The sequence below is a fragment of the Mustela lutreola genome, chromosome 9 (genome assembly GCF_030435805.1).
Source record: "Mustela lutreola isolate mMusLut2 chromosome 9, mMusLut2.pri, whole genome shotgun sequence".
Classification (NCBI taxonomy): domain Eukaryota; kingdom Metazoa; phylum Chordata; class Mammalia; order Carnivora; family Mustelidae; genus Mustela; species Mustela lutreola.
Genome location: NC_081298.1, coordinates 94,727,981 through 94,746,797, shown reverse-complemented (window position 1 = coordinate 94,746,797; position 18,817 = coordinate 94,727,981). Strand labels below are relative to the sequence as shown.

General features: G+C 35.8%; 1 protein-coding gene across 3 annotated transcripts in view; it reads left to right on the top strand.

The window, feature by feature from the left end:
* EXOC6B (exocyst complex component 6B) overlaps positions 1–18,817 on the top strand; it is a 620,807-nt gene that overhangs the window by 97,884 nt on the left and 504,106 nt on the right. For all 3 annotated transcript variants that reach the window (XM_059188040.1, XM_059188039.1, XM_059188041.1), the window contains exon 6: positions 15,513–15,717. In XM_059188040.1, the coding sequence (XP_059044023.1) occupies positions 15,513–15,717 (205 nt within the window). The remainder of the gene's footprint in view (positions 1–15,512; positions 15,718–18,817) is intronic.

Below are 18,817 nucleotides of genomic sequence, written 5' to 3'. Positions count from 1 at the left end.
AAAGTTTTATTTTTAAACATTCTCATAAATAAAACTTAGCTATGTGTTTTTCTGAACCCTTAGAAAGTAAGTTGCTGATGTGATACCCTGTCATCCCCAAATACTTTGGTGTCATTTTCTACAATAAAGCATTCTTCTTTGCAGCCACAATGCAATAGAGAATAAAAATTAGCATTGATATATTAGTAGCCTCTAACCTCTAACCCTCATACCCAGTTCAGATTTTGCTAATTGTCTCAGTCATGTTCTTTACAGCAAAAGAATCCAGTTAAAAACATGTGTTGCATTTAGTGGTCCTGTCTCTCTATTCTTCTTCAGCCTGGAGCTGTCCTCAGTCTTTTCTTGACTCTCATGACCTTGTCACTTTTGAAGATTACAGGTCAGTTATGTAGAATGCCCCTCAATTTGGGTATGTCTGATATTGCCTCATGATTACATTCATGTTGTATGTCTTTGGCTGGAATATCACAAAAGTGTTGCTGGGTTCTCAGTGTGTCTTACCAGGTCACACATAAATTTGATCTGTCCTGTTAGTGATGATGTTCTCTTTGATTCTTTTCCGTTGTGAAGTTGCTCTTTTTTATATTTGTAATGAAAAATTCTTTGGGGAGGTATTTTATAGTTATATAAATTAATCATTTTTCATCAAATTTTCACTTTAATTTTTTATGTCAGTATGGACTCAAAGTCATTCTTATTTTATTTGATGAGTCATAATTTGTAAATATTATTTATTTTGTTCAGATTATTCTTTTTTTTTTTTAAAGATCTTATTATCTATTTGACACAGAGAGATCACAAGTAGGCAGAGAGGCAGGCAGAGAGAGAGAGAGAGAGAGGAGGAAGCAGAGAGCCCGATTCGGGACTGGATCCCAGGACCCTGAGATCATGACCTGAGCCGAAGGCAGCCCCTTAACCCACTGAGCCACCCAGGTGCCCTGCTGTTCAGATTATTCTGAATGGCACCAGAGTGGCCCCTTCAATCTGGCTTCTGTGTTTTTTTTTTTTTTTTTTCCATATGTCCTCATAATTTTTTGTTCTTTTTTACTAACAAAAGGAGAGATTTTTCAGATTTATCTTGTACTTTACTTGCTGCAGTCCTGGAATCAGTGATTTCTCTAAGTAGAGAATGTTATTTAGAAACCAGTATCTCTGTGCTTGGTGTACTCATTACTACTGAGCATCCTGGCTTTCATTACTCTTTTTTTTTAAAGATCTTATTTATTTATTTATTTGAGTATGAACGGTGGGAAAGGCAGAGGAAGAGGGAGAAACAGACTTCCCGTTGAGCAGGGAGCCCAGTGAGGGGCTTGATCCCGGGCCCTGGGAACATGACCTGAGCCAAAGGCAGATACTTGGTGGACTGAGTCCCTCAGGCACCCCTCATTACTTGTAAAATATTTACTTACTGGGTTAGTTCCTTTTATGAAACTGATTACCTATTATTGCTATCATTGCAACTCTTTACCTTGCTAACACTATACACTAAGTTCCCCCCTGTATTATATCCTCCTTATTCCACTTGGGCTGTAATACTCTGGCATGCTTCTGCCTGAATGTCCTCCTCATTCCTAACTGGCTTTGACATTCCATACCAGGCTACCTTTCAATATGGACATCCTCCTTACTTCACTGGGTCCCTTGCATACCATGCTGGTCTGTTTTCTCCTTCCACCCCCAACTGATATGGATGTTGTCATTTGTTTAGTTCTTCCTTTAATTTTTTCAGCAATGTTTGTAGTTTTCAGTGAATAAGCCTTATGTATCTTTTGTCATATTTATCTTTAAATATTTAATGTTTTTTGATACTTGTTTTAAATGGTATCGATTTTTAAATTTCTTTTCTTTTTAAAAAAGATATTATTTATTTATTTAACAGAGAGAGAGAGAGAGATCACAAGTAGACAGAGAGGCAGGCAGAGAGAGAGGGAGAAGCAGGCTCCCGGCTGAGCAGAGAGCCTGATTCAGGGCTTGATTCCAGGACCCTGAGATCATGACCTGAGCTGAAGGCAGAGGCCTAACCCACTGAGCCACCCAGGCGCCCTGAAAGATTTTATTTTTATTTATTTATTGGGCAGAGTGACTGAGAGAGTACAAGCAGAGAGAGCAGAAGGGGAGTGAGAAGCCGACTCCCTGCTGACCTAGGGAGCCCGATGTGGGGCTTGATCCTAGGACCCTGGGATCATGACCTGAGCCCAAGGCAGATGCTTAACCATCTGAGCCATCCAGGCACCCTCGATTTTTAAATTTCAATTTCCAGTTATTTATTACTAATGTACTATTTTATTTTTTGTATGTTTTTCTTTTGCAACCTTCTAAAGTCATTAATTATGGCAGTTTGGGTGGTTTAATCTGTTGAATTTTCTGTGTAGATGGTCATCTTGTCTGCAAATTAAAAGTTCTATTTCTTTCTTTACAGTTGGAATGCTTTCTTTTTGGTTTGTCTTTCTTGTCTTACTGAACTGGCTAGAATCTCCTGTACAATGTTGAAAAGAAGTAGTGGCTATCCTTGCCCTGTTCCTGATCTTAGAGGGAAAGCATGTCACCACTAAGTACAATGTTAGGTGTAGTTTTTTTGTATATGCCGTTTATTTTTTATTTTATTTTATTTTATTTTATTTTATTTTAAGATTTTATTTATTTATTTGATAGAGAGAGATCACAAGTAGGCAGAGAGGCAGGCAGAGAGAGAGAGAGGGAAGCAGGCTCCCCGCTGAGCAGAGAGCCCGATGCGGGACTTGATCCCAGGACCCTGAGATCATGACCTAAGCCGAAGGCAATGGCTTAACCCACTGAGCCACCCAGGCACCCTGTATATGCTGTTTATAAAGTTGAGGAAATTTCCTTCTATTTCTGGTTGTTGAAAATTTGTACCAGGAATGAACATTGTTTTGTCAAATACTTTTTCTGTATCAGTTGAATTGATCATAAGTTGAGAATTGTTTTTCACTTATTAATATGAATTATATGATTAATTTATTGAATATTAAACTGAACTTGGGTTTGTCTTGTATATCCCCCTGGGGGTCATGCTATATTATCCTTTTTATATGATGCAGTATTTGTTTTGTTAAAAAAATTTGTTTTAAAGATTTTATTTATTTCAGAGAGAGAAAGATCCAGAGTAGGGGTTCGGGTGCTCCACAGAGCAGGGAGCCCAACTCAGGGGTTGATCCCAGGACCCTTAGGATCATGACCTGAGCTGAAGTTAGACTGTAACTGACTGAGCCACCCAGGCGCCCCTGCTTTGTTAAAATTTTGTTGAGGATTTTTGTATCTGTGTTCATGAGGAATATTTATCACAGTGTTATTTTTGTTTGTTTTGGTAATGTCACTGACTTCAGATTAATGCTGGCCTTGTAGAATATAAGGAAATATAAGGAAAGTATTCCCTCTTTAATTTTCTGGAGGTATTTGTATAGCATTGACATTATCCTCCTTAAATATTTGGGTGAATCCAACAGTGAAGCCACTTGGACCAGGAGATCTGTTTGGTTTTGGTGAGAAGGTTTTTAAGCTACAAATTTAATGAAAAAAAAAAAAATACAGTGCTGTTTGCATTTTATGTTTCTTGAGTAAATTTTGCTTATTTGTGTCTTTCAAGTAATTTGTCATGTCATCAAAGTTGTTGAATTCATTAACAAAAATTGTTCTAGGTACTTCCTTATTATTTCAACATGTGTAAGAGCTATAGTAATGCTTTTTTTTCCCATTACTTATGTTGATAAGTCTGTTCTTTTCTCTTTCTGTCTCTCTGATTATTCCAGTTAGAGGTTTATCAGTAATTTTTTCCAAAAAAGCATCTGTAGGTTTTATTGAGTTTTTCCTAATATTTTTGTGTTGTCTATTTTACTGATTTCTGCTATTTAGTGTTTTCTTTCTCTTACTTACTTGGGGTTTAATCTCTTCTTTTCTAGCTTTATAAGGTGGATTTTGGTTCTTTTCTAATGTAGCTATCTGTACATTTTTCTCAGCAGTGTATTAATTGCATCTTACATGTTTTATGATGTGTTTTTTCATTTATCTGAAATATTTTCTAATTTCCTTTTTTATTTTAAAAATTTAATCTGCTTATAATTTAGAAATGGGTTGGATAATTTCCAAATAGTAGAAGATTTCTAGATTTTTAAAAATTGATTTATAATTACAGTTCATTGTGCTTATAAATGTAAATGTATGATTTCAACCTTTTTTACATTTGTGGAGACTTGTCTTATTCTATTTTATTATTATTATTTTTTCACTATGACATGAAAATCCTATTAGTATTGTCACAGAGTTGCATCACAAGAACATGGTTCAGTTGAGTTGAGGCTTGTTTTAATGGTCCAGCATATGGTCTGTTTTGGTGAAAATTTTATGTATGCTTCAAAATTATGTATATTCTGTTTGAGTAGGACATTCTTTAACTGTCATTCAGACATACTTGATTGATAGTGTTGTTCAGGTTTTCTGCATCCTAGTGATTTTTATTTGGCAGTTGCTGTGACAGGAGTGTTGAGATTGTTGGCGATTGTGGATTTGCAAATGTCTATTTTCTGTGCTTTCAGTTCTCACTGTTGTTGTATTATGAAGCTTTCTTACTGGGTTTGTGCACATTTAGCATTGTTTTATCTTCTTGATGAGATGACGTATTTATTATTATGAAAGTTTCCTTTATCTCTAGTAATATTCTTTTTCAAATAGGCATATGTTTTTTGGTATTAATATACCCACTGCTGCTTTCTTTTTGTTTTAATTTTTACATTGTCTATTTTAAAAAAAGATTTTATTTATTTATTTTTGAGAGAGAGAAAGAGGCAGAGAGATAGGCAGAGGGAGAAGCAGGCTACTTGGGAGCCTGATGCAGGACTTAATCCCAGGACCCTGGGATCATGACCTGAGCTGAAGGCAGAGGCTTAACCAACTGAGCCATCCAGGCATCTCACATTGTTTATTTTAAAATATCCATTTTTGTTGAAAATATTTTTACCAGCTTTTTGATATGTAATTCATATAGTATTCAGTTCATCTATTTAAAATGTGTAATCCAGTGGCTTTTAGTGTATTCACAGAGTGTAAAACCTTCACTACAATTAACTTTAGAATACTTATGTTCTTTTCAAAAGAAACTCTGAGCCCCTTAGCTGGCACTACCCAATTCTTTCCTGTCTGTCCCCCTGCTCCCTGCACCTTTCCAGCTACTGGGAACTGCTAATGTACTTTGTCTCTGTAGATTTGCCTGTCCTGGTCATTTCATATAAATGGAATCCAACAATGTGTGGTTCTTCTTTTATGTAACACAATGTTGTTAGGGTTCATCCTGTTGTACTTCAGTACTTCAGTACTGAATTTCAGTACTTCGTTTTTTTAAATTGCTGAATAATATTCCATCGTATAGATATACCACATTTTATTTATCCATTTATTAGTTGATGAACATTTGAGTTGTTTCTACTTTTTGGCTTTTATGAATAATGCTGCTATGAATTTTTGTTTTTAAGTTTTTTGTGTGGACATATGTTTTTAGTTCTCTTGGCTGCATACCTAGGAGTGGAATCACTGGATCGCATGGTAACTCTATGTTTAATCATTTGAGGAACTGTTAGACTATTTTCCAAAGCAGCTATGCCATTTTACCTTTTACCGTCAGCATATGAAGACTCCCAATTTCTGCAAATTCTAGTCAGTACTTATTATTGTCAGGTTTGTTTGTTTGTTTGGTTTTTTTTTTTTTTTTATTATGACCATCTTGGTAAGTGTGACATAGTATCTTATTATGCACCTCTGTTTCTGAAAAATATTTTTAACTAGTACTAGAAGTTCTAGCAACAGCAATCAGACAACAAAAAGCAATAAAAAGTATTCAGATTGGCAAAGTAGAAGTCAAACTCTCTCTCTTCGCAGATGACATGATACTTTATATGGAAAGCCCAATAGACTTCACCTTTAAACTACTAGAACTCATACAGCAATTCAGTAATGTGGCAGGATACAAATCAATGTACCAACAATAGTTGCTCTTTTATACACTAACAATGAAAATATAGAAAGGGAAATTAGAGGATTGATTAAATTTACTATAGCACCAGGAACCACAAGGCAACTGGGAATAAACCTAACCAAAGAGGTAAAGGATCTGTACTCAAGGAACTATGGAACACTCATGAAAGAAATTGAAGAAGACACAAAAAGATGGAAGAGCACTCCATGCTCATGGATCAGAATAATAAACATTGTTAAAATGTCTGTACTGCCTAGAGCCATCTATACTTTCAGTGCCATCCCGATCAAAATTCCACCGGCATTTTTCAAAGAGCTGGAACAAATAATCCTAAAATTTGTATGGAATCAGAAGAGACCCTGAATTGCTAAGGAAATGTTGAAAAAGAAAAACAAAACTGGGGGCATCATGTTGACTGATTTCAAGCTTTACTACAAAGCTGTGATCACCAAGACAGCATGGTACTGGCACAAAAACAGACACATAGATCAGTGGAACAGAACAGAGAGCCCAGATATGGATCCTCAACTCTATGGTCAAATAATCTTCGACAAAGCAGGAACAAATATACAGTGGAAAAATGACAGTCTCTTCAATAAATAGTGCTGGGAAAATTGGACAGCTATGTAGAGAAGAATGAAATGTGACCTTTCTCTTACACCATACACAAAGATAAACTAGAAATGGATAAAAGACCTCAATGTGAGGCGGGAATCCATCAGAATCCTAGAGGAGAACCTAGGCAGTAACCTCTTCGACTTCGGGCACAGCAACTTCTTTCAAGATACATCTCCAAAGGCAAAGGAAACAAAAGCAAAAAGAACTTTTGGGACTTCATCAAGATCAAAAGCTTCTGCACAGCAAAGGAGACAGTCAACAAAACAAAAAGGCAACTCATGGAATGGGAGAAGATATTCACAGATGACACTACAGACAAAGGGCTGATATCCAAGATCTATAAAGAACTCAAACTCAACACACACAAAACAGATAAAACAGATAAAATGTCAAAAAATGGGCAGAAGACTTGAGCAGGCACTTCTCCAAAGAAGACATACAAATGGTTAACAGACACATGAGAAAATGTTCATCATTATTAGCCATCAGGGAGATTCAAATCAAAACCACATTGAGATACCATCTTACCCCAGTTAGAATGGCCAAAATTAACAAGACAGTAAATAACAAGTGTTGGAGACGATGTGGAGAAAAGGGAACCCTCTTACACTATTGGTGGGAATGCAAGTTGGTGTAGCCACTTTGGAAAACAGTGTGGCGATTCCTTAAGAAAGTAAAAATAGAGCTACCCTATGACTCTGCAATTACACTACTGGGTATTTACCCCAAAGATACAGATGTAGTGAAAAGAAGGGTGATCTGTACCCCAATGTTCATAGCAGCAGTAGCCACAGTTGCCAAACTATGGAATGAACCAAGATGCCTTTCAGCAGATGAATGGATAAAGAAGATATGGTCCATATATACAATGGAGTATTATGCCTCCATCAGAAAGGATGAATACCCAACTTTTGTATCAACATGGCCGGGACTGGAGGACATTATGCTGAGTGAAATAGATCAAGCAGAGAGTCAATTATCATATGATTTCACTTACTTGTGGGGCATAAGGAATAACACAGAGGACATTGGGAGATGGAGAGAAGTGAGTTGGGGGAAATCAGAAGGGGAGACAAATGGTGAGAGACTGTAGACTCTAAGAAACAAACTGAGGGTTTTGGAGGGGAAGGGGATGAGGGGTTGGGTGAGCCTGGTGTTGGGTATTAAGGAGGGCACATATTGCATGGAGCACTCAGTGTAGTGCATAAACAATGAATTTTGGAACACTGAAAAAAAATAAAATAAAATTTAAAGAAAAAAATAAAAGAAAAATATTTTTGAAGGGTATACAATTCTAGGTTTACAGATTTATTAGTTAAGACATTATTTCGGGGCACCTGCGTGGCTCAGTTGGTTAAGCGACTGCCTTCAACTCAGGTTATGATCCTGGGATTGAGTCCCACATCAGGCTCCCAGCTCCACGGGGAGTCTGCTTCTCCCTCTGACCTCCCTTCTCATGCTCTCTCACTCTGTCTCTCTCTCAAATAAATAAAATAAAAAAAAAAAAGATTATTTCTTTGTCTTCTCATTTATGTATATTCTGAGGGAGGGGTATGTGTTTTTTGTCACTTGTATTTAATGTGTCTTCTTCAGCTGTTCTAAAGCTTTTGTCTGTATCATTTGTTCTTAGCAATTTGATTTTGATGCTTGTTGCTGTATGTATGTGTGTGTACATGTGTGTATGTGTGAATTTATCCTGCTTGTCGTTTATTTAGCTTCTTGGATTTGTAGCTTTATAGTTTTGTAAACCCTGGAAAGTTCAGGTACTTGTTTTCCAAACATTTTTTTCTGTCCTTTTCCCATCCTCATTCTAGGACTTCAATTACATGTTATGTTGAACAACTTCATGTAATTCCCCAGGTGACTTGAGGATCTGTTCTTTTATTTTGCCTGTCTTTTTTCTGTCCATGCTTTATATTTGATAGATTTTATTTCTGTGCTCAAGTGCACTGATCTCTCTTTTTTGTACTGTCTTATCTTCTTTTAATCTTATCTGGTGAATTTTCATTTCAGGTAATATATTATTCATCTTTTAGAGTTCCATTTGATTTTTAAAAATGTTTAATTTCTTGTTATTTTTGTGTCTTTTTAAAAATACATGTATATGGCTATGATATTTCTTTTCATGTACTTCTTTGATAGTTCTGTCACTTCTGACATTTTTGGATTTCTGTTTGCAGACTGACTTGATTTTTCCTAGTTATAGGTCAATTTTTTTGGTTCTTACCATGTTTAGTAATTTTGATTAGATAATGGACATTATCTTATGTTGGTGAGTGTGGATTTTGGAGGGTTGTTTTTTTCTTAAAGAGTATTGCTCTTTGTTTTGGCAAATAGTTGTTTGCGGATCTGTTTGATCTCATCAAACCCCATTTTTATTTATTTATTTGTTTATTTATTTAGACAGGGAGGAGTGCAAAGGGAGAAAGAGAGAGAGAATCTTAAGCAGGCTCCATGCCCAGTGTGGAGCCTGACACAGGGCTCAATCTCACAACCCTGAGACCATGACCTGAGCTGAATCAAGAGTCAGACACTTAACTCACTGGGCCACCCAAGCACCCCAAATCCCATTTTATATTTTTGCTAGCTGCACCTTCATTCCAGGAGTAGTTCAGAGTAGTATTCATCTACTCTGAGTAACTCAGGAACCCCAGAGATTTTTCATCAAGGTTTTTCTGCATTGTCTGAGCTTGTGAAGTTTTTATCATATATCTTCCTTGTGTCTGTACAACCTCAAGTTATGTCAAGTTTTCCTGGACTTCTATCTCTGACTCTAACTCCGCTAAGCTGCTGGGCTGTGTTTGGGTTTTCTCTGACTATGCCCATGATCTAGAAATCACACTCAGGTAGGTAACCTGGGTAATTTATTAAAACTGAAACTCATCTTTTTTGTTTCCCTTTTTTCAGAGACCACTGAATGTCCACTATCCAAGTCAGTTTTTCTGCTTTTTAAGATCGGGAGTTTGTGTCTGTTTCTTGTCTGTTACTCCTTCATGGATGGATGCCTAGTTTTTTTGGTTTGTTTTGTTGTTTTTTGTTTTTTAGCTATAAATAGTGTTAATACTATGAGGTTCTGTGCTCCCTAAGGAAAGATATCTGACCATCTTTCTACCTGTAACACATAGAAAGGATAAGTATTTGTTTATGGTGCCTGTGGTGAAAGCTTTTATTCATATTCTTATCATACTTTGAATTTATAAAAATTTCTCAGGGATAGTTGTGATCTGCTTTAAAAGATCATTTATTAGAATTTTAAAAGTTATTATTGTGAAGGAGTTCCATACCATGGCAAGAAAGGACCATAATTTAATTTGCCATAATTTAATTTAATTAACATTCTCTTCTCACATAGCATTCAACTATGTCTAAGTTATTCTGACTTTAGGATTACTTAAATGTCTTTTCCTTCCTTCTTCTTTTATATTCCCTGCTTTTGTTTCATTTACTTTTTTTCTGCTCACGTTTCTATTACGGAGTGTAATGAGGAGGACATGCATGCAAGTGAAACTTAAGAATATGGCTTTTGATTCAGTTTTAATAATGTTTAGAGGTGGTCAAAAATAATCTCAAAATCTGGTTTTAAGATTTCCTTGGTTGCCTGAACTAGAACTTTTTCTTTTGGTGTCTGCCATACAGGTGTCTAGCTGGCTATCATTCTTTAACCTGTCACTGATATTAAAATGCACCAAAAAAAAAAAAAAAAAAAAACAACAACAACAAACACCAAAAATTTGAATAATCTTATTGGTCTGTCATAGTTGGAACATGAATATGTTAGGGAAAGGACAATGGGGAAATAAGGTGACATTCTGTGTTGCCAGGAATCCCTGGGTTTTATACTAATTAGCCTTGAAAAATGTTGAGTTATTTGACAGACCAGATGTTTTCAGCATGCAACCATGTGTCTCATCAGTGCATGTGTCTGTGTCCGCAGGCAACATTGTTAGATTTTTCTCATTCTATAAACAATGTTCCAAAATATAACTAAACCCCAAAGTATGTTTATCTTTTTGGCTTAATTTCTGGCTTTCTATCCATTCTAAGGTTTCTCTCTAGAGGAATTGCATTTTATTGCAAATAGCTCTTCATACCTAATTGCAGTATAAACACCATTCTGTTTACACTGAACCATGTGAATTGTACTGTTTTTGAGTCTGTAAAATTGTAATAAAAGCTACCAATTCACATTAACTATATTTGTACTTTTATTTCTAAATATAGGGAAATAAATCTTTCTCCCTTCCATTTGTTTGGACTAAGATTTTGATTTTTAGAACATTTGAGGTCAAGACATTAAAAAAAAAAAAGTAAAACCAATCTCTAGTCTTTGGTGTTTGTGGTACTAAGTACATTGGAGCAAGAGCTTAAGTGTCTACTGTGAAATTCATTCTTAAAATCAAAATAGAGTGATCAGTTTTTTATTTATAAGATTAGAACTGAATTTTTTCCTATACTAAATATATCCTGGGAAGTTAGGAACTTAGGAAACTAAAAACTAAAAACATAAGAAAAATTAACACCCATAATGTGTATATCCAAAGGAAAAAAAAATCGTGGTTAACCTTTTGTATCTACTTTTCTAGTCATTTTCTGTGTACTTATGTATTTGTGTATGTATGTGTTTAGTGATAAATAGCTTATACATGCATATATGTTCATAATTTATACATGTATGCATATTTATGGCTTTCAAAAATGTTACAATTATACTTATAAGTTTTATTTTTTGCAATAGCTTTTATGCAACAATATTGTAAACATTTTGCTGTTTTTTACTACATGGATGTATCATGATGTATTTAACCAATTCCTTGTTATTAGACATCTAGATTAGTTTTTTATTGACTAATGTAAATACTACAATTCAAGAGGCTTACATGCTTTTGTAAATCTAATATTTCTTTTTGGAAATGCAACTGGTTAGAATGCTTGTTTTGGTAAAATTCTTCAGTGAAAACTATTATTAATACAATTTGTTTACCAGAAGGCAGTGAATTCTCCTTTATTGAAACCCCTGATAATAATACCCATTATCAAAGAACCAAGATGCCCTTTAACAGACGAATGGATAAGGAAGATGTGGTCCATATACACTATGGAGTATTATGCCTCCATCAGAAAGGATGAATACCCAACTTTTGTATCAACACGGACGGGACTGGAACAGATTATGCTGAGTGAAATAAGTCATAGGGAGATGGAGAGGAGAAGGGAGTTGAGGGAAATTGGAAGGGGAGATGAACCATGAGAGACTATGGACTCTGAAAAACAATATGAGGGTTTTGAAGGGGCGGGGGGTGGGAGGTTGGGGGAACCAGGTGGTGGGTATTATGGAGGGCATGTATTGCATGGAGCACTGGGTGTGGTGCAAAAACAATGAATTCTGTTACGCTGAAAAGAAGTAAATAAAAAAAATAATACCCATTATCTTCTAAGAAATCTTTGGGAGTTTGAGTGACAAAATCACATTTTGATTTGCATTTTTTCACATATCTGTTCAACTCTCCTGGACCCCCCAGTCCCCCATGCCCCATATATTGGCCTTTTTTATGTTCTTCTGTGATTTTTCTTTGCTCATTACTTTTTTTAAAAAAAACTTAAGTTTATATGTTGTAAATAATCTTTACAAAGTTTTGGTTTCTTCTTTATTCTTATGTCTTTTTTTTTTTTTTAAAGATTTTATTTATTTATTTGAGAGAGAGACAGTGAGAGAGAGCATGAGCAAGGAGAAGGTCAGAGGGAGAAGCAGACTCCGCATGGAGCTGGGAGCCTGATGCGGGACTTGGTCCCGGGACTCCGGGATCATGACCTGAGCCGAAGGCAGTCGTCCAACCAACTGAGCCACCCAGGCGTCCCAATTCTTATGTCTTTTTAATATATAACTTACTTTGTTTTTACTTTGTCAACTTTACCAATTTTAGTTTTATTTGTTCTCTTATGCTTATAGAAGCTTTCCTACCTATCAGATAAATATTGTCCCCTTTACTATTCCATTACCAGAAGTATTTATTTTTACATAACCAGCAATGTTTCTTTTCTTAAAATATTTTATATCTGATATTAATATAGACACTCCAGCATTTTTATGGTTACTTTGTGCATGGTATACCTTATTCTAGCTTTTACTTTTATCCATTTGTATCTTTGAATCTAAAGTGTGTTGCTTGTAGAGGACATTTAATTGGATCATACTTTTTATTTTTTATTTATTTTATTTATTTTTAAAAAGATTTTATTTATTTATTTGACAGAGAGAGATGCAGGGAGAGTGGGAGAGGGAGAAGGAGGCTTCCCACTGATCAGGGAGCCCCATGCAGAGCTCCATCAGAGATCATGACCTGAGCTGAAGGCAGATGCTTTTTTTTTTTTTTTTTTTAATTTCTTTTCAGCATAACAGAATTCATTGTTTTTACACCACACCCAGTGCTCCAGGCAATGTGTGCCTTCCATAATACCCACCACTTGGCTCCCCCAACCTCCCATCCCCTACCCCTTCAAAACCCTCAGATTGTTTTCAGAGTCCATAGTCTCTTATGGTTCATCTCCCCCTCCAATTTCCCTCAACACCCTTCTCCTGTCCATCTCCCCATGTCCTCCGTGTTATTTGTTATGCTCATACTTTTAAAAATCCTGTCTGACATTATGCCTTTTGATTGGAGTGTTTATTAGTCCATTTACATTTAATGTAATTATTAATATGGATGAATTTTACTCTTTTATTTTTCTGTTTTTCATGTCTTTTTGTCCTTATCCTTTACTCTCTTTTTTGTTTTAAATATTTTATAGTGTACTATTTTAATTCCTCTATTGATTTTTTAAAATGGTATAATTTGAGTTATTTTTTCTTAGAGGTTGCTCTATGGATTATAATCTATATCTTTTCTTTTAAATTTATTTTTTATTTTCAGCACAACAGTATTCATTATTTTTGCACCACACCCAGTGCTCCATGCAATCCGTGCCCTCTATAATACCCACCACCTGGTACCCTGACCTCCCATCCCCCGCCCCTTCAAATCCCTCAGATTGTGTTTCAGGGTCCATAGTTTCTCATGGTTCTCCTCCCCTTCCAATTTCCCCCAACTCCCTTCTCCTCTCTAACTCCTCATGTCCTCCATGCTATTTGTTATGCTCCACAAATAAGTGAAGCCATATGATAATTGACTCTCTCTGCTTGACTTATTTCACTCAGCATAATCTCTTCCAGTCCCGTCCATGTTGCTACAAAAGTTGGGTATTCGTCCTTTCTGATGGAGGCATAATACTCCATAGTGTATATAGACCACATCTTCCTTATCCATTCATCCGTTGAAGGGCATCTTGGTTCTTTCCACAGTTTGGCGACCGTGGCCATTGCTGCTATAAACATTGGGGTACAGATCTATATCTTAATGTATCAGTCTACTTTAGGTCAATGCTGATGTAGTTTTGGCAGAATATGTAGTAGTGGTTTTTTGTGCTATTTTTGTCATATAGCTGTACATTTTATAAACCCAGCAATACAGAATCATAATAATTTCTTTTAAAAATTTTCTTTAAGTGAAATTAAAAGTAAAAAGAGAAAGGAATATTTATTTAGTCTTTTATATTTTACATATATTTACTATTTCTTATGCTCTTCATTTCTTTCTTTCTGTGAATTCAATTTAGTTTCTGTTGTCAGCTCCTTTCTGGCTTCTTTAGGATTTTTTTCAAGGCAGATCTGGTAGCAAGGAATCCTTGGTCTTTGTGTATCAGGAAATGTATTTATTTAATTTTCATTTCTAAAGGGTGGTCATCAGCTAAAGATTGGTCCAAGGTTTGTGCTCAGACTTGAGCCATTAAGGTTTCTATCTGTTGTCAGTGGATTTGTGTGTGAGCTATGGAATACCTTAAAGATTCATGCTGTTTTCGAAACAGCTTGAGCTTTTACTTTTCTGCCAGGGCTTCTACTACGTGTGTGCCTGCTGCCTCCTAATCAACCAGGGATGTGTGGAGTGCTTATGCCCTTTTGGGTGTCCTGTTGTGCGAGTACACAGCCTCAGTCAGCCTATGGATGGGCAAAGAGCTATTGGGCTCTTCTGTGGGTCTCTTATTTCCGTACTTTCCTCTTAAATTTCTGGTTAGTCCTCTAATCTACCCCTTGACCCAACCCAGACTATATTCAGGCCAGGAGAATTGGAGTAGTTTCCTATTTGTTTATTTGTTTGTCTGTTTGTCCTTCCTTCCTTCTTTTCTTCTTTCCTTCCTTCCTTAATCTGGAGTTTTCTACTTTTCCTAAAAACTCCACTCCCATTGGTTTCTAATGGTGGGGAAGCTGCTGATTTTTAGGAGAAGCCAATATAACCAGCGGGAGGGACGCCGGGAGTGGAGGGTGGATGGAGTTGGAGTTTTTATGGGAGGTAGCCCCAGGCAAGAACTCCACAGAGTCATTGTTCAGCAGTTTTCCTGAATAAACACTTTTCAATTTGTTCTCCTTTGGTCTATTTCCAGAGCCCTGAAATGGTTGTTTGGGACAGTTTTGTTTAGTTTATATTTTTCGGGTAGAAGATTTATTTGTTAAGCTCTTCCTTGTGCTATAGTTGGAAGTTTAGACTTGGGTATTTTATTTTATAGGATGATTATTTTGGCATTTATATGATCATTTTGTATTTTATTTTTTGCATAAGGAATTTCATTGGTAGATTTTTCTAAGTTTTCTCTGTTCTTGGACTAAAATCTTTTTTGATTGTAATTTGTTAAGTCCTTTAATACATATATTAATTTTGAATAATTTGACATTTTTCCATTGATGTTTTTATTAAAACTTAATACTGGATTTGTCTTAATGTACAGTGAAAACTAATTCAGTCTAGAAATTTTACATGAGGAATACACCTGTGGCCCTAAAATAGATTGAGTTGAGCTAAAGATGATACAATTCCTTTTACAGGCATTATCCTGCACTGAAAACTCTGGAACATCTAGAGCATACCTATCTGCCTCAAGTAAGCCACTATCGATTCTGCAAGGTGATGGTGGACAACATCCCCAAGCTTCGAGAAGAAATTAAGGATGTTTCTATGTCTGATCTCAAAGACTTTCTGGAGAGTATCCGCAAACATTCAGACAAAATTGGAGAGACTGCCATGAAGCAAGTAGGTCTTGGGTTTATGATAGGTTGGCCAGTGACTTTGCTAGTATTCTGTTAAACATGGGTTTCTCTCTGCTAAGTATCTTAATTGTTTCATGTCATTTTAGGGAAGTCCTTCCTCTTTATGGGAACACATAGTTAAAAGATGTGTTTTTATTGTTTTAACAGCAATGAGTTATTTACTCGTATATTGCTTTGCTCTGAGAAGTTCAGTAAATATGGATCAATTGTGATAGTTATATAGGGACTTTAAAGAGGTTTTTCTATTTTTTAAATATTTTCCTTCACTTTGGATATGATTTGAAGATTTTTAAAAAGTCTCTTTCTAGGTAATGAGCTAACTTATGCTATAGGTACCTTTGGTTGATTACTGATCATGTAAGCAAGATGTCATGTTATTTATAAATATTTCTGTAACTGTTATTTCTGGTATCAGTGGGTATCAATGAAGAAAGTCCTTTCGGGAAATAATGTGAATTATGATCATAGAAAAGGATTTATTTACAGCTTATAAGTGAACGAATGTGTTAGAAATTTTTAGTTTTTTTTTTCTTTTAATATCTTCATCTCTAAGTAATGAAAGCTACCAAGGAATGTCTTGATTTCTTTCTCATTTGGAATAAAAGAGCACTAATGATTTGCAGTGCTGCTTGCTCTTAAAATTTAAATCACATTGATTTTATTAAAATATCTGGGTATATCTTAAGATTTAGCCTACAACAACAAATAGAAGACTTGGTTGTTTATGGAAAGTGTTGTTTGGTTCTGCCAACAACTGTGTTCTCCTAGAAGTCATTTGTAGTTCTTATCATTCTGGCAAGAAGGAGGGAGCACATCACATTTTTTATCTCAGCCAGTCTTGATAATCTTTCAGATGTCTGATTCTGCAGAAGAGATTTGCGTCTTAGAAATTCCTTTCTAAAGCATTACAGATACTCTTTTCCCCCTCTCTTTTTTTTAAGTTTTGTCAGTTTTATACTATATAATGGGGAACGTTCAAAACTATTTGATGATAAACCTGATGGAAATAATCATATCGTCATTTTTTAGTGGTGAAGAAAGAAAATTAATAATTGAAAGTATATCTCCATATTACTGGGTGTGTGTCTGTGTGTGTGTGTATATATATATATATTTTTTGTATGTATTTTGAATATAAGAATGAAGGTATTCTGCAAGGCAAGTCTCTATTGTGTTTGACAAGTTTTTTCTAAACTTTCAAAAATAGGAGAGTATAGTACAGAGTCTCTATTGAAGCATTGTTTTTTTACAGTTATCTTTTTTTTTAGGCCTCTGCTTGAGAAATTAACTTCAGTTCCTTTTTGGTGAAAGAGATGATTCCATGAAAATACTATTATTTCACTTACTGTGGATTATCTGGTTTTACCTCTTAATTATCTAAAGAAATTCAGGCCCAGGGCAGGGAAATGATTTGCTCAAGTTCACACGGCTTGTAAAGGTCAGGTCCTGTAGTAGAATTCAGGGTAGTTTGAGGTGAATTTGCCTACCATGGCGCTCAATCTATGTAAACTATTAGCCATTTGGTATATTTGTGTTATATAAAGAACTGAAGAAAACCATCATGGATTCAGAACTTTTAATTAACTGATAACCCTGTAAAATTTAAAACAGGTATAGCTTTTATTGCATGTATTGTTATCCTATGCTATGTTAGTTGAGAATGTGGATTAAACTATCTTAACACACTTTAAGATCTGTAGTACCTAAAACGTAAGGAAAGAGAGGAGGAAGAGAAATTACTATATACTTTGTACATAGTAGTTGTTCAGTAAATATTTATTTGAATTTGTGGATGTTGGAAAAGAGGGAAAGGATATGATTTATTTTCACTTATGTCAAACCCAAAATGGTGTTTCTGACTTGTGATGGTTTTCTTTGCATTGGTCATTTAGGGAATCTTTCCATTGTGTGGCTCTGCCATTCAACCTGGCTTTGAAGGTTGCTGCAGAAGGAAAAAGGCCAGGGAGTATTGCCTGTGGGAGAGCTTTTAAGGGCTACTCATGGATGCAACATATTATCCCTTATAGTCACATTTCATTGGCCAGAACCTAATTACTTGGCTTTTACTGACCTGCAAGGGAGGCTGAGAAATAAAATCTCACTCCGTCACAAAGAGGAGAAGGCCTCAGGTTTGGTGAATAGTAGCTAGTCTCTGGTATTGGCTACTCTTTGGTCATCAACTATCTCTTCACCTTCCTCTTGTCCATAGAACACACATGCTTCTTCTCAAGAAAGGCAGCCCAGTATCCCATCTAGTTATGACATCCATTTCAGAGTCTAGTATCTTCCTGGGATGCTCAGAACTCACCATCAGATCCAGACGAGCCTCCAGATCCAGATGGGCTGCCGACCAGGAAAGAGACCAGGGAAGAGGATGACAAGTTATCCACACCTGTGTTCCCTCCCACCTCCAATGAGGAAACTAAAATGGAATAACTACAGCAAAAACTTGGATTGAGAAAAGGCGATAGTGGGAGATGCACAGTATTTCCCGTTTCATAAGCAAATCATGTAATCCTTTTGGGCCATCATTGGGGAATCCTTCTGCCTTGGTAGTAGTAGTGGGTCTTTCTTGCTTAGATATTAATTCTCTGAGAGGAACTCCTTTGCCCATAGTTGTCCCAGGCTCTTGGTAGCACCCTGTTTTTTCTTTATCTGTTTTTTTCTTTTTCAGAAAGAAGTGGGTACTGGGGAATATGTCTTCTTTAGGTGATCTCTCCCTCTCTCTCTACTCTCTCTGTCTCTCATTTTCTTTCTCTCGTAATGTTTCTAGATATTATACTTACATCTATATCTATACACATAGACCCCCTCCATATATATATATATATATATATATATATATATATATGGATATGTGAATATATCTATCTATCTATCTATCTATCTATCTATCTATGTTAGACTGCCTGCTTTCTGCTTCTGCAAATTTAGGGACCCAAGGGTGGTTTTAAGTCTCTGAACAGCCAAAGGTTTATTTAGTCCAAATTTGTGATTTGGGGCATTATACTTACCTCAAAACTTAGGAGGCCTCTGTTTCTTTCCCATAGGTTCTATTTGGACACCAGACCCAGTGCTCTTTT